At 37.3% G+C, this 24,136-nt stretch overlaps 2 protein-coding genes across 8 annotated transcripts in view; both read left to right on the top strand.

The window, feature by feature from the left end:
* Positions 1-14,272, top strand: part of fam135a (family with sequence similarity 135 member A) — a 63,144-nt gene extending 48,872 nt beyond the window's left edge. For 3 of the 7 annotated variants that reach the window (XM_031902992.1, XM_004914503.4, XM_031902991.1), the window contains 8 exons: positions 37-2,359; positions 2,988-3,148; positions 3,607-3,698; positions 4,672-4,769; positions 5,184-5,335; positions 6,239-6,349; positions 8,649-8,762; positions 13,305-14,272. In XM_031902992.1, the coding sequence (XP_031758852.1) occupies positions 37-2,359; positions 2,988-3,148; positions 3,607-3,698; positions 4,672-4,769; positions 5,184-5,335; positions 6,239-6,349; positions 8,649-8,762; positions 13,305-13,510 (3,257 nt within the window). In that variant the 3' untranslated portion in view covers positions 13,511-14,272. The remainder of the gene's footprint in view (positions 1-36; positions 2,360-2,987; positions 3,149-3,606; positions 3,699-4,671; positions 4,770-5,183; positions 5,336-6,238; positions 6,350-8,648; positions 8,763-13,304) is intronic. The other 4 variants (XM_004914506.4, XM_004914505.4, XM_018094346.2 and 1 more) reach the window with 3 other exon arrangements.
* A 6,694-nt stretch (positions 14,273-20,966) lies between these two features.
* sdhaf4 (succinate dehydrogenase complex assembly factor 4) lies at positions 20,967-24,136 on the top strand. The gene is made up of 3 exons (NM_001008178.1): positions 20,967-21,134; positions 22,528-22,680; positions 23,356-24,136. The coding sequence occupies exons 1-3, from the start codon at positions 21,041-21,043 to the stop codon at positions 23,463-23,465; spliced, it is 357 nt and encodes a 118-aa protein (NP_001008179.1). The 5' UTR covers positions 20,967-21,040; the 3' UTR covers positions 23,466-24,136.

Raw genomic sequence — 24,136 nt, 5'->3', positions numbered from 1 at the left:
TCATTCTTCCCACCTTTCCCCTATTCTCATCTGCAGATTTAGATGGACCATGGTTGGGAGCTCAGAACTTACAAAGGTTGGATTCCAGCAAACAGGAGAAGCATGACAATGACGAGGAATCTGTGCGTGGGCCAGTGAGCCCAGTGCTTAAAGTCAGGACTGAAGGTGCCTCAACTCCTGCTTGGTGTACTGAAGGTGATAAACAGCTTGCCAAGTCCCAAAAGGGTAAAAATGAAGATGAAACTAAATCAAAAACTAAAGTAAATAAACTCATGAAATCAATGAAACATGAGAATCCAAAAAAGATAGTAAAACAAAATTCTAAGGAGTCAGTGGTATTAGTGAGCTACAAGTGTTTAAAGGCTGCTACAGCAGAGTCTATGTCTAAACCCTTTGAAGGCAGGCCTTCACATTGTCATAAGGATGGACGTAACCACATGCAGGGCTTTCTGCCAAGTGACACTAAGTCCTCTGGGTTACAAACATTACAAAAAGGGCATACCTCTCTGTCATCTAATGCAGGCACAAATAAACCACTGTTGGCAACATTTGACAGTACCCAGAGAAACCAAAGCAGTACTTGGAATACTGGTAATCTAACACCTTTCTCCGCTTCCGCCATTTTAGGTACACTCAGCATGCAACAAGCAGGTACTGGGCTTATGCCACTGGATAGCGCTCTGCAGACTGTTGTTCCTGAAGAAAGCTTCCATGGTAATCAAACCATGATCCCTTCAGGAGTAAGATCAATAGTGGTTAAGCCATGTAACAAGAACCCATTTGAGGGTGAGAAGGTGACTGTTCTTTTGGGTTCCAAGCCAGAAATGTGTAATGATCGTATAACTAAAGATGGATTGCAGGAGCAAGGGAATGCTCCCTTGCATGGTGGAATGGCATCATCACTTAATATGGACACCACATTTAATAAAAATGTTGCACTGGATACAAATTTCACACTCACTGGAAATCCCGAGAGCTTTTTAAAGGTAAAAAGCAATCTCCAAACCACTATGTCAAAAGAGGTCCACATTGTTGTAAGCAGTGACACCATTAAATTACCAGATATTAATCTTACATGTGCTTCTTCTCGGTTTTCTGATTCTGGTGTAGAAAGTGAGCCCAGCTCTTTTTCTACACATCCAAATCCAGAACCGAATGTGGAAGATCAAATGGCACCAGGTGCAGTTGTGACAGATAAAGTATTGCCACATTTGTTGCTAAAACCAGAGTCAAATTGTAAGACTGCAGTAGAAACCCACTGCACTGAGAGTACCAGTGCACTGAGTGAAATTCAGTCATCTTTGACATCAATCAACTCACTGCCTTCAGATGATGATGAGCTTTCGCCAGACGAGGCTTCAAAAATATCTGTCACGGAAAGTAAATTAAAAGACAGTAAAACGGTTTTAGATTTAGGTACAGTTGACTTGCCAAAGACTGACAGCAAGAAATCTAGCATTCTCTTGCAACCTCAGTGTGTTGTTTTCTCTGACAATGAAACTGTGTCAGTACATTCTTCCCTTTCAAGTATCAGAGATCTTTTTCAGTTTGCCATTTCAGATGAGGAAACTCCAAATGAAGTCAAAAGTATTCCTGTCCCAATGTCAAACAGCATAACCACTTTAAGAGAGCTTCAAACCCATGACAAGCATCTCGGTGCCACCCAAGGCACAATGAATACAGAAGTTATTGTTTTTGGAGAACGTTCTATAATTTCAGGTTCTGTTGCCTGTGATAACAGGCCACAACAAGGCATACTAGAATATGGTGAAACTGGACTAAATCAGACTAGTAAAGGCTCATCTGCAGTAACAGGTGAAAACCAAACTGGAACTGCAAACCTTTCCTCTAATAGCAGCTCTGATATGGTGAAGCAAGGCCTTGTTGAAAATTACTTTGGATCTCAAAGTAGTACTGACATTTCTGACATTAGCCCAGCCGACGATGTAAAATATGCTGCATCTGCAAAAGAAAATGTAAAGCATTTGCTAGAAGGCCCGCCAGTTTCAGAAGAAATTGATGAGGAGGAACAAGATGAAGATATGATTGAGAATGGCTACTATGAGGAAACAGATGGCCCATTATATAGGTCTGATGATACAGTATGTGAAGTTGAATTTGAGTCTGCCAATGAAAAATGTTTAAGATCAGAGCAAATAAGCTCTGAGTATTTACGAGATTCAATGAACATGCCCGGTGTTTGTACTCCTAGCTGTTTTCCCTACACATTGAGAGAATCTCCTTCTGGTACAGCATTTCCTTCCAGGAACATGATTGACACTATCACAAAACAACCGGGTGGTGCAACATCTTCTTCCCTTTCCTGGTATGAAAGTTCTCCCAAGCCTTTAATGCTGGCGTAAGTACCTATTGTGAACCCAAGATATATAAACTAGGATTGAAAGATAATTAATACAACAGTTCTAATATTTACGGCTAATAGGCATGAGCGATGGCAGTGATACCAATACTGATATACTTTAGACCTTATTCTAATTCCCTTATGCAGGTGTAGTGAGTAGACAAGCCTTAAATGGGTGGTACATCTTTAAGTTAACTTTTAGTATGTTATGGAATGGCCAATTCTAAGCAAGTTTTCAATTGGTCTTTACTTTTTTTTTATTATTTGCCTTTTTCTTCTGAAAATGATTGCTCTGTGAGGCTACAGTTTTACTGTTACTTTTAATTACTTATTTTTCTATTCAGGTCCTCTTTCATTCATATACCAGTCTCACATTCAAACCACTCTCTGGTTGCTAAGGTTATTTGAACCGTAGCAACCAGATACCTGCTGAAAATCTAAACTAGAGAGTTTGTTTCTGCTATACAATACTTTTATACAGTATCTATTGATTGACCTAAACTGTGTCCTCAGGTGACTGTAACATTACAAAGATCCTGATGCAGTTTGCATGTTTGCTCCTGCTTTGATCTTGGAATAAATGTGGTTCTTATTATCAGTCCTCTGATATATGGTCTTTGTTTAGATTTCTGCAGGCCAAGGAAGAGCTGAAGCAGTTGAGACTTCCTGGTTTCTTATACAGTGATGTTCCTCAGTTGGCCTCCAGTGTTCCATATTTTAGCATGGAGGAAGATGATGACCCTGATGAAGGAATACATCTGATTGTCTGTGTGCATGGTCTTGACGGTAAAAATAAATGCTAAAAGATTTTTTTAAAGTTACAGGGCCCGAGTAATTGGCCATCATACATGCATAAATAGAACATACAGTGTACATCTAGAGCATCTAAGTTTTGTTACTACAAAATCTTTTTGTATACAGTTGATATTAAAGATGATCCAATCGAGTTATGCAGACAAAACATTAATTGCTTTTGTTAAGGAGCAGATTCATGAACGATTGTTGTAAAAAACAAATTGATCTATAAAGATTGTTGCAGAAGGAGTCAGAATGAGAAGACTGAATTAAAAGACACAGACAATGATAATAATGAACTGATTTTATCTACAGGCAAGGATTGATTGGTAGGAAACTTGCAGGATTCCCCACTTGGTCTGATCTGTCATAGTGTATTAGTGTTTTAGTGTAATGTTTGAGAATTAAGGCAATTCTTGTTGGTAACAACTAGACTATTTGTTTACTAGGGAATAGCGCTGACCTTCGCCTTGTAAGAACTTACATTGAACTTGGACTGCCTGGTGGGAGGAAGGAATTCCTTATGTCTGAAAGAAACCAGGTAAGTAATGTAAAGCAAACATATTTACAACTTAGTCTGGTATTTTTATATTTTGTTGTCAAAATCATGGGACAGATTGCAGTCAAAAGGTTTTGCCGATATTCATCTTCAAAGGCACTTTCACATCTTTACTGTATTCTATTAATTGTATTTCTAATGTAAAACAAATATTAGCAATATTAGCAATTCATATTGGCACACCTGGTATTTCTATTTGCCTACCAGTCATTTCTTATTTATTTGAAGCAGACTTCTTATTGTCCAACTTTAGACCACATTTTAAATTATTTCCCTTTTACACCACTGTTTAGGTAGTGGTAATATACCCCCTAACACCCTTTTCATCCCAGGCCAAACATTATAAGGGACTTTTATATCCAAACCCAACCTGCTCTGACCTTAAAAGGTAAAGTCAGACAGGGGGAAAGTTAGAAAAACATTGTGCCACCAACATCTGACAGGTGAATACTCGGAGGCCAGCTGGGTCACTTCCGATGCATATGTCAAAAATGGCATTAGCATCTGATTCGCTGGCCACAGGTCCATAGCGTTGGGTGATAAAAATAATTGTGTCAATAGGCACCACAGCCTCCATTTTAGAGCTCTTGTACTTGTGCCTTATTATATAAGCTATAAATAAATATATGTGACACACTTCTGGTTTCATCTTTACTACAGACCAGCCAGAATAGCTATAATGTAGATTACACTTTACAGTTGGTTGTACCTTTTAGCCTTTCTGTGCCTCCACTTGCCCTTTACCTTCTTACTTTACTAGGCAGTAGAGTGTGAGCAATATGCAATTTCATTTTGTATATTTTATCAGCAATTACTTGTTTTATTAATTGTCTGTTACTTTAAATTGAGTGCATATGTTATGGCATGGGTCTAAAGTGCTTTAATAATATACAGGTACCCATGGTCATTTTATTTTTTGTTAATTGCTAAACATTTACTTATTGTTTATTTGTAGAATGATACCTTTGCTGATTTTGACTCCATGACTGATCGGCTTTTAGATGAAATAGTTCAATATATCCAAATTTACAGTCTGTCAGTATCCAGGATCAGGTAAATGTGTAGACAAATTTCACTGTATCGCTAGTTACTTCCTTGATGCAATTTTGTTCTAAATAAGATATTTTATAGGAAAGAATATATGGGCAATTATTCCCATGTATTCTTAAGAATTTGTTCTCTTTTTTTATATGAGCCCAGACCTGATTTAAATTTGCTGTTTGTTTTTCTCCCTCAAAAGGTATTTAGTCAGCTTTCAGTCACAATTATATTTACAAATACATTTTAACATGACATTTTTTTAATTAATGTATATTGGAAAGCTGGTTACAATTATATCTGGCAGTATTGTTAATAAAAGTGATAACATTTGAACTGAATTCAGATTTTAAGAAATCTGCCCCAGAATGTACGATACTTACAATATATTGTTGATGTGATTTTACTAATCATGCTTTCTTCTCCTAGTTTTATAGGCCATTCCTTAGGCAATTTAATTATCCGTTCAGTTCTTTCAAGACCCAGATTTAAATGTTACCTCAGCAAGCTGCATACCTTCCTTTCTTTATCTGGGCCACATCTGGGTACTCTCTACAATAGCAGTGCTTTGGTTAATACAGGTAAGGTCTCATTGGGTGATAATATCAGTTATTATTGATTTATTTTTGACAGAAAATTCAGATCTATAATCACAATGCTCTTTTGGAGAATAACAATAATTAAATTGCCTTTTCCTTCATTAGTCGGTTCCCATTCAGTAGACCAAACAATAAAAATGTTTGCATCCAGACATATTCTGTTTTCCGTTGATTCCCAAGTCATGTTTCACCTTTTGTTATCTAGACACCTTGCTACATCAGATAGGGCAATGCCATGATCCTTGATTAAACTGTGTGCATGATTGGATACTTTTTCAGATACACATTAACTTAATGATTCAATAAGGTTCCAAATCTGCCAGGAAAGTTTTGGCTGAATATAAAAATAAATATGAACCGTACTTTGTATGTATATTCATTTAAGCAAAATTCCCTTAAAATAGTACTATATGTAAAAAAAAAAAAATCAGTTATCCACTGCTGTAAAGTCAACCCCCCCCGCCCTAGGCATTTGGGCTTTGGCAAATTTATTTTTTGCAAATGTTCTGAGATTCAGTCAGATAACAAACTGAAGCCTGTATTGAGTACATTCTTATTTTACATGCTTATTGGTTTATAGATTTCTTCAGTACCTTTTTATGACTTTTCACCATAAGGCTATACTCCTGGTTTTTGTGATGCAAATTACCTTATATTTAATGAGAATCAGATACTTTAAAGCATATATTTGGGTAGTGGGGGAAAGGCATGCCAGAAGTTGTGCCTCTGGGTGGCTTGGTGCCAAAGTGTCCAGTCTGCTTCAGTTAGCTTTGCCTTTACTTTGCACTAAAATAAACAAATTACAGTTTTAAAATATTAGATCTTTTAACTCTGCCTAGAGTTTCTGATATATACTAGTTGACGTGGTCATGTGTTTTGTTCCAGGCTTATGGTTTATGCAGAAGTGGAAAAAGTCAGGATCTCTGTTGCAGTTAACGTGCAGAGACAACTCAGATCCCCGACAAACATTCTTGTACAAACTCAGCAAGAAACCAGGTATAACTACATGTTTTTTTTCTTTACGCTTGTACTTGTATTGTGTACACAATAAGATTACATGCTAAAATCATTGCTAAAATCAATATGGTTTCAATTTTTTTTTCTTTTGCATTTGTCTATTAATGGTAAGAGGTCAATTGTTTTGCTTAACCTTTATAATTATGTGACTGGCTTGCTGGCTGGTAATCTGGGGACTCATAGGCCAAGGATCACATTAGCTTAACTAGCCCAGCAAGTGTATGGGCAGTTTTATGTGACATTTTCTTACCCTGACGGTCCACTCTATCAACTTCCATGGTATTGTATTATAGTCCTTTTATAATATATTCTTTTGGGGAGTTGTAAGTTTTATGGTGGTCACATTATTGCAAGCTTTACTAGCTATCTTCTGCGAAAAAAACTCTGGCTTGCATGTGAAAGTGTGCGTTTTCAGACCCAAATCCACCTCCTATACACACTGACACTGTCTAGAGCAGAGTGGATTTGTATTTTCTTAGAGAAAGTGCCATCTGCATCTTTGGCCTAAAGCTGGCCATACATTGCAAGATCTGCTCATTTAGCAAAAGAGTGGATCTTTTCTCAGTATGCCCACATTGAGGTCGGCAATATAGGCCAAATGATTGGATCACATTGAGAGGAAACAGACCATCGCGACGAGGACCATATTAACGAGCTGATGCATTCCTCGCTCTGATGGGATTTTTAAACCTGCTGATGGACATCCGCTTGAATTTTGGCTATATATTGCTCGGTTAGGCCCACCTGAGGATCCCATTCATGGTTTGATAAGTGTATGGCCACCTTAAGGCTAATGGTACATTAAACCCTCAAACTTTTATCCTCTATGTTATCCTTTATTACAAAAGCATGCCAAATTCATAAAGAATTGCGTGCTATACTTGGCTTATATGTTTTGTGCTATAGTGCACTTAGGCGTAGGCTTGTTAGATGCTATTAAACCATGGTATTTGGTTGGCAAGGTTATAATTATAATAATTTTCTCTGTACTCTCAGATGTTTAACATGGAATATCCATATTACAGTGCATGCACTAGACATTTTCATCCTAGATTCTGTTGTTTATGGGTAATTTTTTGTGTGTTGATATTCAAAAAACAAATTGTTTTACTGAACTGTGTTCAGTATATTTGAACTTTGCATATTTGGTTAATAATCTTGACAATGGCAGTAATTCAAGGGTTCATCCTTAAAACAATCTTTGCTTGATATGGAATAACATATTCTCTTGAGTCACATATAAAAAGCTGACAGTTGCATACAACATATAAAGCCCAGCACTTTCTTCACTCTATGGCTTTGCATGAACATTACCTGTACTAAATCTTCTCATACGCTTCTTATCTGAGGCAACATATATCTTCCTTACATACAAAGAGTTGTTAGGCACCTGATAACCAGGTACTAGTCCAATATTGTAAGTACCCTAGCTAATAGCCTAGGATTAGTGTTAAGTGTTGGCACCTTCATATTGTGTCATTGGTATCCTGGATAAAGTTACTCCTGTTAATAATGCAAGAATTAGATTCTGATCCCTGCTCTTTTACATCAGAAAAACAGTTATCCACTAGATGGGACTTTCTCTTCCCTTATTGTGGCAACTAGTTAGTAAGGCTATACCCCATAATTAAATGCAGGAACAAATCATAAGATGTGTTCACTATGCTGCTATACAGACCTGTTGCAGTAAATAAATTATCGGACTCCCATTTCCACATTTAGGCTCCAGCAAGGTTGAAATTAAGCACATTTTAATAGCATGTGTCGCTTAGACTGTGTCCAATATTTGTTGTAATTATTATTATCCTATATTAATAAAGCGCCAGTATATTCCAAATTGCTGCACAATAACTGGCTGTATGCATTGAACATGTAGATTTATATACAGAAATAACCAATACAAAAGTCAAAGAGGGCCCTGCCCAAACGAGCTTACGATCTAAAAGATCTAAAACACTGACTTGTAACCTTGTTATACTTGGAATTCAGTAAACTTTATGTTCCTAACAAAAACATTAATTATTGTATTCTACTGTACAGCCCTGTGTACATAAGTAGTGCTTTATAAATAAACATATACATACATATAAATATCTGCTAAAAAAAAATGTTTGTGTTATTTTTGGTACTGATGGTAGAATCATTTTTATTTAGAGCTGGTACTTGCCTTTATTTAAATATAGGTGTCACATAGTATTATCCATTTATAGCTGCATCAGAAATGTAAATCTGATTTTGTCTGGTTCTTACTGTAATCATTCTGCATATTTTATTATAGGCCTGGAGTATTTTAGGAATGTGGTTCTAGTGAGCTCCTTGCAGGATCGGTATGTGCCCTATCACTCCGCTCGCATTGAAATGTGCAAAACTGCTCTGAAGGATAAACAGTCAGGTAATTTGCAGCGTTGCCAGTGTTTCTCTATCAGTATCCTATTCTTAACAACTGTTTTATTCATTAGTGCAACTAGACACTGGTGGGCCTGGGGACAAAATTGAAAACGGGCCCTCCTGCCCTTAACTACCAGACCTCTACTGCTATCTCTTACTGATAGTTGCCGGGTTGCAGCTGCTTCTGACTGTGGCCAAGCGCTACTGCTCTAGTGGCCTTAAATGCCTCCAAATGCTAGTGCTATATTTGAAGATGTTCTAGAGATTGAAAATGTGACAAGTGATTCAGGAGTATATATTACATAAATTAAAGGCTAAGGATTTCGATACAAATTTGCATGATGTAGGTAACCATTCTAGGGATGAGGTACTATTATGGAGGAGAGCCTAGGAGCACGAGCACAGCACGAGCATCTTTTACAAATGCTCCCTAGTAATGTGTGAACGGATCCTGTGTATAAAAAGAACATGCATGAAAGCCAGCAGTGGAAAGTTGGGGCACTCTGTGAATGTGTGGCTAATAGGCCATAACTTACGGTATGTGTTTCCTAAATGTACGGTATGTGCCTTCTAAATGCACTACCGGCACTGTGAATTAGACCCACCGCTCGCAACTACTCCTAACTGATTTTAGGGAGTTTCCTCAACTACACTTATTTATCAACTTATTTATTTGTATATAGTGCCTCCACCATTGAACTGAATTTTCTTCCCCCACTGTTCCCCCTTGATTGTCTGGTGGCCAATGAATTTACTTGAATGATTTACTACTTGGGGCTTTCTTTCCTCCAATGCATTGAGAAAGAGATCAATTAACAACGGACAACAGGCTAGCCGGCATTAAATAAAGTGTTTTTACATTTTTTTAATTAATTTTGGGTGTAGTTCAAATGAATTGGGATTTATTTAAATTTTTTATAAATTAGTTTTTAATAAAGGTTAAAGCAGACCTGTCACCCTAAGAAATTTTCTATTGTGTTTGTCAAGTAAAATAAACTTCACGTACACTATAAAAATTATTTAAATCTTATTTTCTTTAGCCTTGGAATTCACAATGGCAGCAAGAAGACAGTCACCATTTTGTGGACACTGTTATTAAGGCAAGCTTTGTATCTTGCCAAAATCTTGTTTCTGTGCCAGTCTGGGGGGCCTGATGCTCATGCCTATGCACTGGTTAAAAAAATAGATGGTGAGGAGGGAGGGGGAATGTGAGGAGGGCAGCAACATCTAAGAAGTTCTGAATTCAAAGTGAAAGTAACTGTCTGCCCCACCTCTATGCCTAAGGCATAGAGGCGGGGCAGGCAATATATGATTGACATCTGGGATTTTTAAATGCTTTTATAATGGGTATGGATGTGTTAAGAAAAAATGAGTTTGGGTTTCATGTTTAATTTGAAAAGGACTTTTACAGGTCCACTTTAAGTTTTAAGGCAGAGCACAAATAAATTTTCTTGTGTATTCAAATTATAATTTATATATCCCTGTAATTTAAGAATGTTTTAATCTTTATAAAGCAGAGACTATATTAAGGTTATACAGAGCTGTGTATAATTAATCTATATATGGATAAAGAATTATTACAAATACGTTTATAAATAGCTGACAGTCATTATAAAAATAGATTTAATAACCTTCCAGTAAATGCGTTGGTTGCTCTGCCCCTATGTACTATCCCATATATATTTGAGCTATTTGAATAAAAAGGTTTGGTCCCCCTGCAAATGGTGCACACTTCCTGAGGGACTAGCCCTGCTAGTCTTTCTTGACTTGGCACCTTCTCTATGATGCATGGCACATCTAAAATTTCTAAAATTGTTGCAGAAAGGCAATGTTACAGCAACAACACACTGTTAAAGGGGTGGCTCACCTTTAAAGGAGACATATCATGTTATAATTAAGAATGTACCAGCGCATTATACTCTTTTAAATATAGAAGAATTGTGTTTAAAAAATTGGTGTTTCTGACTTATTTATTGAGACATTCCTACAAATCCATCTGTTCCACCTCCTTCTGGCTGAATTATCTGTATGTGCAGGAGAGCCGGTGGCACTCAGTACACTGCACTGTAGGATAGGAACCAATCAGCAGCTAGGCTGACCTGATAGGTAACTGAAGCCTGTATTTGCTTGTGTGACTGCAGGCTGCTGGCTATCTTCCTCCTACTGTGCTTCTGGCAAGGACCATTAGGACCTGTCCACCCCTCATTTGAAACAGGGTCAGACAACCATTGTTAGTTTGCATTTGATTCTGACCTGCATGCTCACAAACTAACTGAACATTTATGTCCCATGTGCCTAAAGTCACTGACTAACTAAGAGGTTAGAGAGCTGAAAGCAGGAAGTAGTGTTCTGGCTATTATGTTTGACATCCACTTACAGATATAGTTAGGCAAAAATGTAATCTGTAAAGGCCTTTACAGATTACATTTTTGCCTAACTATATCTGTTTTACCCAGTTTCATTTTTACACTGAACTGTTCCTTTAAACAGTTCTCCTTTAGGTCTTTTATTTAGTGTCCTCTGCTACATTATCAGACTGATACTGATTCTAATAGCTATTACATTACCAAATACCTTTAATAAAAATGTTTTACTGTGTATTGGAAAGTTGCCCTGAAATACATTTTCTTTCATTATACAAAAATTATGTCTTGCTATAACATAGCTGTAACATTCATAAGAAATGTTTGTGTCTGTTAAACAACTGAAGACCTAAAGCAAGTCTGGAATAAGGTTCTTAATGTAGACCCTATTATAATAGGCCTATCACACAATACTCGCATCAGAGTATCCTTAGTAATGACACAGCAGCTACAAGGGCCAAACCTTTTCACCTACTCAGGAGAGTCACTTGGTTTCATCAACTAAGAAATTGTGATTCCTTCCTTATGACTTCTTTGCACCATTTTCTGTTTATTGATCCTGCTTGGATCCATCTGATTGTTGTGATTCTGTTGTCCTGTTGTTGGTCCCCTAGTGCTCATTTTTGTCTATGTCCACTGGGAGGCATGAGAGACACACTTCCAGCTAGAGAGAATAGAAGGAATTCACTCATTAGCTCTGCCTTCAGAGAAGAGCAGCAGACTCAGTTGTCTGCTCTGAGAATACACACCAGTAATAAAAAGAATTTGCCAGAAACAGTCTGTGTGTATAAATAATAGGTATGGGTGCTTATTAACATTCCCTCAAAAGGGTTGTTCACCAACATTCACAAATCTAACAGTTCACAAAAATAGTACAATCTTTGCCATATACTTAGTTAATAAAAAAATGTGCAGCTGAAGAGATATTCACCTCAGAATCATCCCTCTGCTCATTCTTCACTTCTGCACAGAACCTTTGCTGGAGGGACAGGGCAATGACCCCTATAAAAACTACAGTGGGTTTTTCAATTTATTATATTTGTATAAAAAAGGGCATTGACTCAAGGGATGAAAACATAATTTTGCCTCTTTATAGGTCCCTGGTAAGGCCTCACCTTTTGCAGTGCAGTTTTGGGCTCCAGTCCTTAAGAAGGATATTAATGAGCTGGAGAGAGTGCAGAGACGTGCAACTAAACTGGTGAAGGGGATGGAAGATTTAAACTATGAGGTTAGACTATCGAGGTTGGGGTTGTTTTCTCTGGAAAAGAGGTGCTTGCGAGGGGACATGATTACTCTGTACAAGTACATTAGAGGGGATTATAGGCAGATGGGGGATGTTCTTTTTTCCCATAAAAACAATCAACTCACCAGAGGTCACCCCTATAGATTAGAGGAACGGAGCTTCCATTTGAAGCAGCGTAGGTGGTTTTTCACAGTGAGGGCAGTGAGGTTGTGGAATGCCCTTCCTAGAGATGTGGTAATGGCAGATTCTGTTAATGCCTTTAAGAGGGGCCTGGATAAGTTCTTGAACAATCAGAATATCCAAGGCTATTGTGATACTAATATCTACAGTTAGTGTTGGTGGTTGTATGTGTGGTTTGTGTATGTGGGTGTATGGATTGGTGGGTGTGGGTTGTGTGTGCTGGGTTTACTTGGATGGGTTGAACTTGATTTCAACCCTATGTAACTATATGATGTCACGCATAGTACTGGCAGCAGACTTAATGCCCATTTGCTGTGTGTTCCATTCTAAGTCTGTTTGCCAATGCCAATGCAAGGAAAAAATAACCAATGACACTTCAATTTATGCAACTGGTTAGAGAGCACAAGCAACCAATGAATTCCAGTAGGTAACAAGTAAGGGCAATGCCTGTATGTGATGATGTAAGCATATAGGAAGTTCTCAGTGTGTCAGGTTCAAAAGAGGCCACTCCCGTCCCTTCAGAAAACTGATCAGAGAGACAGAAGTACTGATTTAACAGGCATGAAATGCAGCTTTTACAGTGGGCCTTTTACTTTTTTTATGCAAAATGGATTTTCTAACACTAAGAGCATGTTTGGTGGTTTAATAAGATTTAAACATTGAAGGTGAGCAAACTCTTTAAGTATAAAATGACCAAAGGTAGCAACTACTGTATTGTAAATAATACTGTATTGTAAATAATTGTTTGTTTCTGTTCTAGGGCCAGTTTATGCTGAGATGATCCAAAACATCCTTTCACCTGTTCTACAGAATAAGGACTGCAATTTAGTGCGTTATGATGTCATTCATGCTTTACCCAATACAGCCAATTCTCTTATTGGACGAGCAGCCCACATTGCGGTTTTGGACTCTGAAGTATTTTTGGAAAAGTTCTTTCTTGTTGCTGGTCTCCGATATTTCCAATAGAAGGAAAGCACTGCCAGACATGTGTAATACCTCATTAACAATAAATCTCAAAATGTTATAGTATTAAAGTATTATCTGCCATTGTATTTTGAGCAACTTTAATTTTTTTTAACTAAATATAATTTATATCCTCCAATTTCTAATACACTGGTGATTATAAATGTTATGTAGATTCATTAATATTTTGCAGGGACGGTTGCATTCTCTCGCATATAGCAAAGGTTAGTTTTTCCACCAGCTGACGTTTTGATGGACTGAAAAGTTTCATATATGAAAAGTATCTTCTTGGATTGGCTATATATTTGCCTGCTGTTCTATTTTCAAGGGGGTCTTTAATTTGATCTTGTTTCCATAAAACTAATAAACAGAAGGGTAAAAGATATTGGTTATGTCACTAGTGAGAATGTACAGGGCTGTTGTGTTACTAGAGGGTGGCATTGAACCTGGGCTTTAAGGCACCCTGTAGATTTCTCATTTATTATGTGGTCAGCTGGACTGATCATCTGATAATTGTGCTATTTTACCATTCATCTAGAATTGTGTACATTTTTTGCTGTCATACCTTTGAAGGCCATGATCTATTGGTTCACTCAATTTCTTTCCATGCTTTGTCTTTCATAATGTATTAATTTAGTGGTTTGATAAATGCTTGTAATTGTACAGGCCTTACACCATGGATCAGTATGCATTTGTGAGGTCCACTTGTTTGTACAAGAATGAAGGGCCTGAGAGGTTACAATTAATAAATGCTGCTGAAGGAAATGTTTTTGTGGACTTATGTCTGTCTGGTCAGTATCTCAGAAGCCTCCTTAACACTGATAAGTACTACAAAATAAGGGGAATGCTCTAATCAGGATCTTATTTTACACAAATTTGTACCAGTCATCATGTGTATAATGGAGGAATGCTGTTTATGTCAGCAAATGAAAGAGGTAGTGATTTTTTAAAACTCTTCATAGGCCAAAAAAGGGATGTCTATGAATTTTTTTTTTACTTCAGTATTCATTGCTAACATTTTGGGTACCAACAACTGCATTTTGAAAAACAGTGATCCAGGATGACCCGGTTGCTGTTTTTCTATTGTGAATGGAAGGGCAGGAGAAGTAAGTTAACATCATTTTATTGTTTGGGTTCACGTTGGTGCAAGAATCACAGCAAATCAGATAATAAAATCGTAATAAAACAAAATTATAAATATAGCATACTACATGGCTGCTTCATCTTCAAATTGGTATCTCCCTTGCTAGCCACTTCCTAGAGATGCATTTCATACCCCTGGGTGCTTCATCAGAGGAGATGTGGCAACTCAGTTAGGTCATAGCCATTTTATAGATCGCATATCCTATTCTGTCTTATCCACATATCAGAAACACACAGCATAAAGTAATCAGAAAAAAAATGACATGTATCTTGTACGTGACCCAAAGTGCTAGTCTGCCACTAGATTATTCAGGCCCCTTGCAGAATTCACCATTACCAGCACATTTAGGGTTTGAGCTGCTGCAGTGATAGAGCATATTATAGCCTCCCCCAGAAGGCTTTTAAATTCTGTCATCACCGTACTGGGAATTCTGCCTTACTATTACAACTGTTACCGCTATGAGTCTCCTGCCAAAAGGGAAAACCCTCATCCTACGTGTGAACCACTTAGCTGCCTGTGGTAATCACAGCAGTCATTCTTCCATGACCAGACTGCTAAATGCTTAAATTATGATTATTTTGTATGTTGCAATATCTCTAACCTTATTGCTACCGCTATTAAAAAGTGGCAACTGTCCGTTTAGTGAACACTAAACTTACTTGTACTTACACCACCACACTGCAATTGCCCAGATTGGTTTGAAAAAAAAAAAAAAAAAACAATTTTCTTTAAATTTGAATAAGCAATATAGGATTTCATTGTGGTCTAGCATTACACTGAATTTTTTTGCCATATTTAGCTAAATACAAATATTAATAGATTATGTGCATACCTAGTATGAATATTAAGCCTGGGTTGATGAGCCTGGGTTGATGTAGTCATTTTATCAGAAGCCACGTGCAGCCTATAACAACACTCGTACATAGCCCATCTCAACACAGTTGTGTCTAGCAACATATGTGAAACTATACACCAACACCTAATAGGTAGCTGAAAATGTAGCAGTTGCAGGTATGTTAAAGGGGTTATTGACCTTTACATTCACTTTTCAGTTATTTAGCATTTTGTTCATGAGCTCTCCAGTTTGGAATTTTAGCCTCTATCTGGTTGCTAGGTCTTGTTGTCCACCTTTGAGTTAACTTTCGGTATGATGTTCATGGAGGTGCCAAATAAAGGCTGAGATTGACTATTGGGTAAGGCTTTATTTGGTAGTAAATCTTGTTTTTATTCAACCAAAACTTGCCCCCAAGTCAGGAATTCAAACAATAACTACCTGGTTTGGGGGCACTGGGAGCAACATCCAAGGGGTTGGGGGCAAAATGGTGCTCACAAGCCACTGGTTGGGGAACACTGATGTAGAGAGTAACAGTTTAAAGAGACAATTTGCAACTGGTCTTCATTTTCTTTTTTTTTTCAAACAGGTTCAAACAATGATAAAAATGACATTCACAAGCTCCATAATTTATACTACAGGTATGGGACCCATTATCCAGAATGCTTGGGACCTGGGGATAAGGGGATCCCCATACCTTAAGTTTACTAAAAAAAACATTTAAACATTAAATAAACCCAATATGACTGTTTTGCCTCCAATAAGGATTAATTATATCTTAGTTGGGATCAAGAACAAGTATGGGATATGTTCCCCAGAAAGCTCCAAATAAGGGATCATTCTGTAATTTGGATATCCATACCTTATGCTAATATCCCATGGGGAGATTAGTCACTCATGATAATGTTCTGCTACCAAGGGCAACTAATCTCCCTTAAATCCTTTCCACTGGCAATAAAGGGAATTGCCGGTGAAAAAGGCTTACGCATCACTTAATTTTTCCAAAATCACACAAAGTTGCCTGCAGGAGGCAGGAGTCTACTAGAAAAAAAAATTCTTTAAACATTAATGAAACCCAATAGGATTGTTTTGCCCCAGTAAGGATTAATTATAGCTTAGTTACCATCAAGGCTCTGTTTTATTACTACAGAGAAATAGAAAATCATTTTTCACATTAGAATTACTTGCTTATAATGCAGTTTAAGTGTTTAATATATAATTAAGGCTCATACATATTCCATAGCAAAGTTTGGAAAACTATAAATATTTGTATAGTTAAACCTTAGTTTTACCATACTCCCATTTTAAGTTTTTCCGCATTTTAAAAAAGGTTTTGTTTTGTTTTTTGCTTGGTTTTACTTGTGCCATGGTTTTGTCTGTCAATTCCAATGAGTCTGCACCTCATACAGCCATGCTCAAATCACTTGTTGCGTTAGGTTGTGCATCTGACTGTCATAGAGGCTGCAAACGCTGTCCCATAGTGTAATAGCACTGCTTAACACTTGGCATTAATACAGTAAATATTGTATTTTGAGGTAAAACTGACCCCTTTGCTTATATCCTTTGAGTACTTGAAGAATAAATTGTTTTAATAAGCTTCCCTAATTTTACCCTATTTTTGACTAGTAAAATGATTCAAGATGATGCTCTAAAAAGGAATGGGGCTCAAACATAAAAACTACTAGCATGCATGGCTTCTGAGTTTATTGCTTAGGAGTGTATAATCCCTCAATATATTTTATTAGTTAAATGTAGGAGAGGCAGCACCACTGCAAGTAAAGCTCAGGCCAGCAAGGTTCATCTTCACTTGTTTGTAAGTATTTGCAGAGACCTCTGCATGTTTTGATGCCTAAGGTACTATGTCCTGAGTTCAGTTTCAGTCTGGCTTTGCAAGTAGTTTATATGTTCTCCCTTTGTCTGCTTAGGTGTCCTCCATCCTGCATTTTCCAGGCAGCATAATAGGCTCCTGATGAATTTGACACTAATATTGTAGATGTAAGAATATATTTTAAAATCAACTCCACCCATACATTCAATGACTTTAAACTGAAAATTCCTATCTGCTAATTTTTTGTGTAGCGCTTAGAAATATGATGCCCAGGATGGTGTATTCCATGATTTTATTATAACTTTCTCATTATTGTGTTTGCACAAAATTAGTTTCTATGTGCCATGCCTGTTGATAGTGTTATGCTGTGTGAAAGCATCCTGGCCTAGCTTTAAAAACTGGAATTTAAAATATCATCAGCAGTGTAGCTTTGTAACAAACTCTAGCCCTCTTTTGGACATTGTGACATTTCCAACCCTGCTTCTATTCTCTCTCATACTAATCAATATCTACCCTGCAGTGCTCAACACATTGCACTACTTCATTTTACATATTATTTAAAAAGGTTGAATTGGCTTCAAGCATCGTAAATAACCAGAAAGTAGCAGTGGAACAAACATTTCTTGTTTGGAGATTTGCATAAAATGACTTTTTCATATTGAAGAGTGTTAAAGGTCTGTTGACTTCCTACTGGTGCTTAATAGCTTTTGAGAAATACTTTTTAGTGCAGTGTTTTAGGGACTAATGCACTGAGGGCAGAAGCTGTACAGTCATGGACTGTATAAATATGAGGCTGTACAGTCATTGACTATATAAATATGTTCTATAACTCATGCATGTTTGTACTCCGTATCCAGTCCTCTGATTCTGAAGGATGCATACATGATGATGGTTTTGTACTGGAAATTTAATACAGCTCTGTAACAGTAATGTTTTTTATGTTAACATTAATTTACAGCTATTCTTTGTTTAGAGCCACACATACCCTTTCCTTTTGTTGCCCATGGTTACAAAGTAGAATGAAAATCTATTTCATACTCTGCACCTGCAAACCAAGGGTAAGTAAAAGGAACCTGTGGTGCCAATTTTTATGGCATTAAATGCCCAGCCAATGCATTAGTACCATTTGTTCTATATGTAGTTTCCCATTCTCGGTTTTCTTTTTTTAGTCTTACGTTAAATCACAATTATCACTCTAAGAAAATTGTCTTCTTGTATTTAGTTTAACCTTGGGATGCGTTTAAGCTACATTTCAAGCTAATGTAGCATTATATATATTTTTTATTATTGTGATCAAATAAATGTGAAAAGAATTAGACTGAATCTTCTGTCTCCTCTGAATTGTAATAATTGAAATAAAATGCTCAACTATTTTTAAAGTTGATAGAATGTCTTTTGATTTTGAGTTGTGATATCTGTATTCCATTAGCAAAAACAAAAAGTTAAAACTAGTAGAGCAACACAAAGCACAGGAATTGTGGTCCAAGAACTCCATGTAGAAGATCAACATCAAACTGGGTCTTCCAGTGCCCAACAGATCCTAACACAACAAGCCCACTCTCACAGCAATTGGTGTGCCAAATGGTATAGGTTTATAGAAGTCCTCACAATAGAAATAAGGATTGGTTGAATTGTCCTAGGGTACCACTAGCGTCTGGGCCCACCTCAATAACCCCCGGATAACCTTTGTACAACTTTGATTTTCTGCTGAAAAAGTGTAATCTAAGAATAGAATAGTGTCAAGTCATGTTTCACAAGTAAAACAAATACCTTTGACTGCTAGATCACTCATTACTATCCCAAATACTATTACAATTGTTAGCATACCTATATCACCTAGGATGCGACTAAAGATTTGAAGAAAGTTCCCTCACCAAAAATGTGGAGTTGCTGCCACCAACCCATAAATAGATTGACACGTGGGGGCATATACCCACGTATTTGCCCCCACGTGTCAATCTATTTATGGGTTGGTGCTGGCAAATGCCAGAGGGGCTGCTGTAAGAAGCCATAGTGGGCTGGTGGGGGCTGCTTAGGCCTCTCTGTACTTGGAATGCCAGGACTATTTTGACTCCCAATTCAGACCTGATAGGGAGATTATATAGGGAAAAGCGGAGTGTGCACAATATTCAGAGAATTCTTGCAAAGCAGTAGGTGTTCCACTTTTGCCATGGAGTAAATATTAAGGTTAAATTGGCACAGGCAACCTCCTTAATGATGCCAATTGAAGAAATACATACATTTTGTCCCAGTGGGTTAAAAAGGGTTCTCATCTAAAGAGTTTCATAGATTCTTCCAGACATTGTGCAAATACACAAAAACTAGTTAAACTTTTATTACCTTTGAAAATAAATGCCTTAAAGGAGAAGAAAATGTATTTTGGCATTTTATTGCCAATAGAGTAATTACAATAGTGCACGCTATATTTAATCTGCAGAAAGCTTTACCATACTTGAGTAAAGAGCCCTAGAAGCTCCCTCTGTTTGTTTAAGACAGCAGCTGCTATTTTAGCTTGGTGTCAGTAGTTTCCATGCCGCAGCTCTAGCTGCTGGTTGCTCAGATTACACAGCACAGGTGGGAGGGGGAGAGAAGGGCAAACTGAGCAGAGTTGTGCTGTGCCCTGAAGGATTTTTCTGAGAGCAGGAAGTCTGACACAGAACGTGTATACACAAAAGAAGAACATAAATCCTGTTTCTTTTGATAGAGGACTGAGAACCCGCATTTATTTATGTTTATTCCCTTTGTGTGTATTGGAACAGAACAAAAAAGAGAGGGAAAAAAAAAGCAAATTGGACATAATGTCACACAAAACTCCAAAAATGGGCTGGACAAAATTATTCCCACCCTTTCCACAATTATGGTTCTCAAGTCCTCAGACAGTTCTCTTCTCTTTCTGTTGTCCATGCTTAGTGTGGCACACACAGACACACAATGCAAAGACTATGTGAACTTCTCTCCTTTTTATCTGCTTTCAGGTGTGATTTTTATATTGCCCACACCTGTCACTTGCCCCAGGTGAGTTTAAAAGAGCATCACATGTTTGAAACAATCTTATTTATCCACAATTTTGAAAGGGTGCCAATAATTTTGTCCAGCCCATTTTTGGAGTTTTGTGTGACGTTATGTCCAATTTGCTTTTTTTTTTCCTTCCTTTTTTGTTCTGTGCGTGCCAATACACACAAAGGGAATAAACATGTGTATAGCAAAACATGTGCAATACTTTTCTGTGAGAAATACTTGATTTTCTGGAAAGATTTCTGGGGTGCCAACAATTTGGGCCATGACTGTATAAATGTTTTCATGGCATTCAACTTTGCCACGCAAAACCTCAAGAGGAACTGTGGCACTATACACGCAGCACATACTCAGCACCCTCATCCCCATACTACTCTCTGCTTCTCTACACCCACATAAACTTCACAACACACAGTAAGCTGCCTCAACACCCTGACAATATTAAGAGGATCACACATTACACACCCGAGAACTTCAAATATATAACTGCTCCGCAGAACCGTGTATTTCTGAATGAAGCATCACCTATAGGTCGATAAGACCACCGTGAAGAAAAAAAAAGACACGCTGAAAAAACACTTCGGCTTTTATTTGTAATAGATACCACGTGACGCCCGCGTCCCTTGCAAATGACGTCACGGGAGGACGAAGCGTCACTAGGAACTGGCCGTAACCTAGAGCTCCGTGTTGGTTGTGTGCGCTTTAGTGCGAGACATGAGTGGCTATAGATTTCTAGCAGCGTGTGGAGAAGGGAGGAAAGCTGCAGAACATCTTATATATGACCAGGCTGTGGCGCATAACCTCAAGAGTGAGTGCTTAGTAATTACCATGTCTGGTTGTTTCTGAACCTAAAGGGGAGTTCCACCGAAAATGATGAAAAAGATGTGATTCTGATCAACTTTGCAGTATCCGTAGTTTCAATTTTTTTTTTAATTTTAGGGGCAAGTAAAGCATAATTTACGTGTGAAGTGTAGCGCTTTATCCACCACCTGCTTATTGGCAACGAATATGGTGTTTTACATGCTAAATGAGAAGAAAAGTTCTAATCGCTGAGGAGTGATCCACCTGTGATTATAAACACTTACCCTGGGCCTTAGTTGCTTTTAGCAGAAACATGCAATAGCCCGGGTTCTTCTGAGTAAGCACCATGGAGCTATCCTCTTCTACTTCATATTGGGTGAACATTGCTGGGGGAAAAGCTGAACTTGGCAGGAGTACATTCCCAGAACATACAAGCAGCTTAACTGACTGGATACATTTGATAATACTACAAGTGGTGTGATTTTAACTTGTAAGCATCACTGGCTCAGGGACTGATATGAAAAATGTTTAATCTCTATAAAGCACTGTGTAATTTACACAGGTTAATATACATGTGTAGTCTATTGCTGTATTTCAATGGAATGGATGTTCCCATGGCAAAGCAGAAATTGGACAGTGCATGCCGGTGTTGCTTAAAAATACATTTTTAGTATGATTTAGACAATAATATTTTGAGACAATTTGCAATTGGTTATTTAGATTTTTGTTCAGCAGCTAGCAAGTTTGGTATTATGGCAACTATTTGGTTGCTAGGGTTTTTTTTTACTTTAGCAACCAGGCAATGGTTTAAATGAGAGACTGGAATGTGAATAGGAGGGGGCCTGAATAGAAATATAAGGAATAAAAAGTAACTATAATAAAATAGTAAGCTCACAGAGCAATCATTTTTAGCTGCTGAGGTTAGTGGCCCCCATGTATGGTTTGGAAAGAAGTATAAGACAAAAGTAAATCACAACTATGTAAAAAATGAAGACCTATTGCAAAGTTGATAAGAGTTGGACATTTTAAAACATACAAATAGTTAATGTAAAGGTGAACCAACCCTTTTTACCAGTTACTTGAAATCTTCATATGCAAGCCTATGTACAATATGCTACAAATATTCTAAAAATGTATGCCTCCTTAAACCCCTATTGAATATTGTTAGACTGGTTTGTTTAACATGAGAACTGTTGTACCTGCCCTCTAGTAAATGTTAAACTGTTAACACCAGTATCCCTCAGCAGCTGGGACTTATAGTTAACAACATCTGAAGGGCTGCAAGAACAGTATGCTGATAATGTTTGACACTTGCATTTTCTGTTTTTCTATCAAATGAAAAGTGAATACTTTACATACTTATATAAATAACAATTTGTTAACATAACCTGTTTTTTCAGTGTGGTCTGGATTGTGGAACAGTTGCAGAGCTCTTAGCCATAACTCCCAACACAATATTAAAGGCACAAAACAACCTCTTAAAAAACCTACAACACCACAAGGGAAATTTGATGACTCAGAACAGACAACATTAGAAAAGAACCCACTGGAAAGTAAGTACCTGACTGATTAAAGGGGATCTAAACCCTCCTTGAAACTGTCCCACTGCACCCCATAGAAGGTCAACAAAGTCAGAAGAATTTACTGTGAGTGCTGTTTGTCAGTAGTCATGTATTTTAGCTTCCCTGGAATTGATCATTGGGATAAAGCGCATACTTATGAAGTGCTAGTTAATTTGGAGGGGAAATATCTGTACTTTAACCCTTGCAAGGTAATTAGATAAGCAAACATTGATTGTGAATTAATAGAAACTCTGCGCACTGCCCATAATGGAAAGAAGAGGGACCTTTGAAATCCTGGAATCCATTACTTCTCAATTGAACAAGGTGAAGGAGAGGTTGCATTACACCCTGAGCCTGTGGGAGGTCAGGAACTGGTCTCAGTGAGCACAGTCAGACTATCATGTTTTTCTTTCAGTCTGTGGAATCCCATCTGTTTAAAAAAAAAAAAAAAAAATTGAAGCTCAGATAGAGTTTGTGCACCATTTCTACATAAGCCCAGCTGAATGAGTTCCTATCACACAGGGAGGTATATTTTCCCTGTAAACTTTAGAATGTTAAAATTTACAGACTGCATTTAAGTGATCCTTTAAAATGAACTTGCAGAACCACTTTACCAGACAGTATAGGACCTTTACTTTATAACTCTGCCTGCCTTTTTTTCTGTAGAATTTCCTGATGACATCAATCCTGTAACTAAAGAAAAAGGCGGACCCAGAGGACCTGAGCCAACTCGCTATGGAGACTGGGAGAGAAAAGGACGCTGCATAGACTTTTAGCTTTATATACAGGATTTTAGTAAATGTAGTAGTATCACTTTATAAAAAATGTAGGGATAGTATTTATATTAATAAAGAACATATGCACTTTAAATAATTTTTGAAGACAAACCTTGGGCTTGCAAATTTAATTTAACCTTGCTGAATACATTTCACACAAACACAAGGGACAGTGTTTTTCTTTTTATATCCAAACCTTCACCCACTACATGGCTTTACTTTATCTTCTGACTCCAGAACCTTAAATATGTTATTTCACAACTGTCATGTCTGTCAGTCACTTTGGCTTTGGTGGGGCATTGTAATCTTTTGACTTGCTGGGGCACAAATGCATCAGATTTTTAAATTTGAGTATATGAAAAATACAGCTTTCACTCCTGTACTAAGCTGTGAAGTAGAAATTCCATAAGACAGTTAATTTTGACATAATCTTTCTGTAAATTAAACAAATTGGAATAGGTTATTCTTCATGAGAAGCATTATTTCTGTTCACATTTCTCTATACATATACATCAGTGTCTTTAAAAAACTGTATAAACTGGAGTAGAGTAAACTTCATTCATTGGTCCCATTCAAATTGTGACCACTTGGTGATAAAATTATGCTAAAAAGAGGATACACCACAACAAAGTACCTATGTTTGGTGCCCATTAAATGCATTGTATACTGAA

This window comes from Xenopus tropicalis, chromosome 5, assembly GCF_000004195.4.
Source record: "Xenopus tropicalis strain Nigerian chromosome 5, UCB_Xtro_10.0, whole genome shotgun sequence".
Classification (NCBI taxonomy): Eukaryota; Metazoa; Chordata; class Amphibia; order Anura; family Pipidae; genus Xenopus; species Xenopus tropicalis.
Note: the sequence above shows the minus strand (reverse complement) of the source record. Positions and strands in the feature narration are given on the sequence as shown.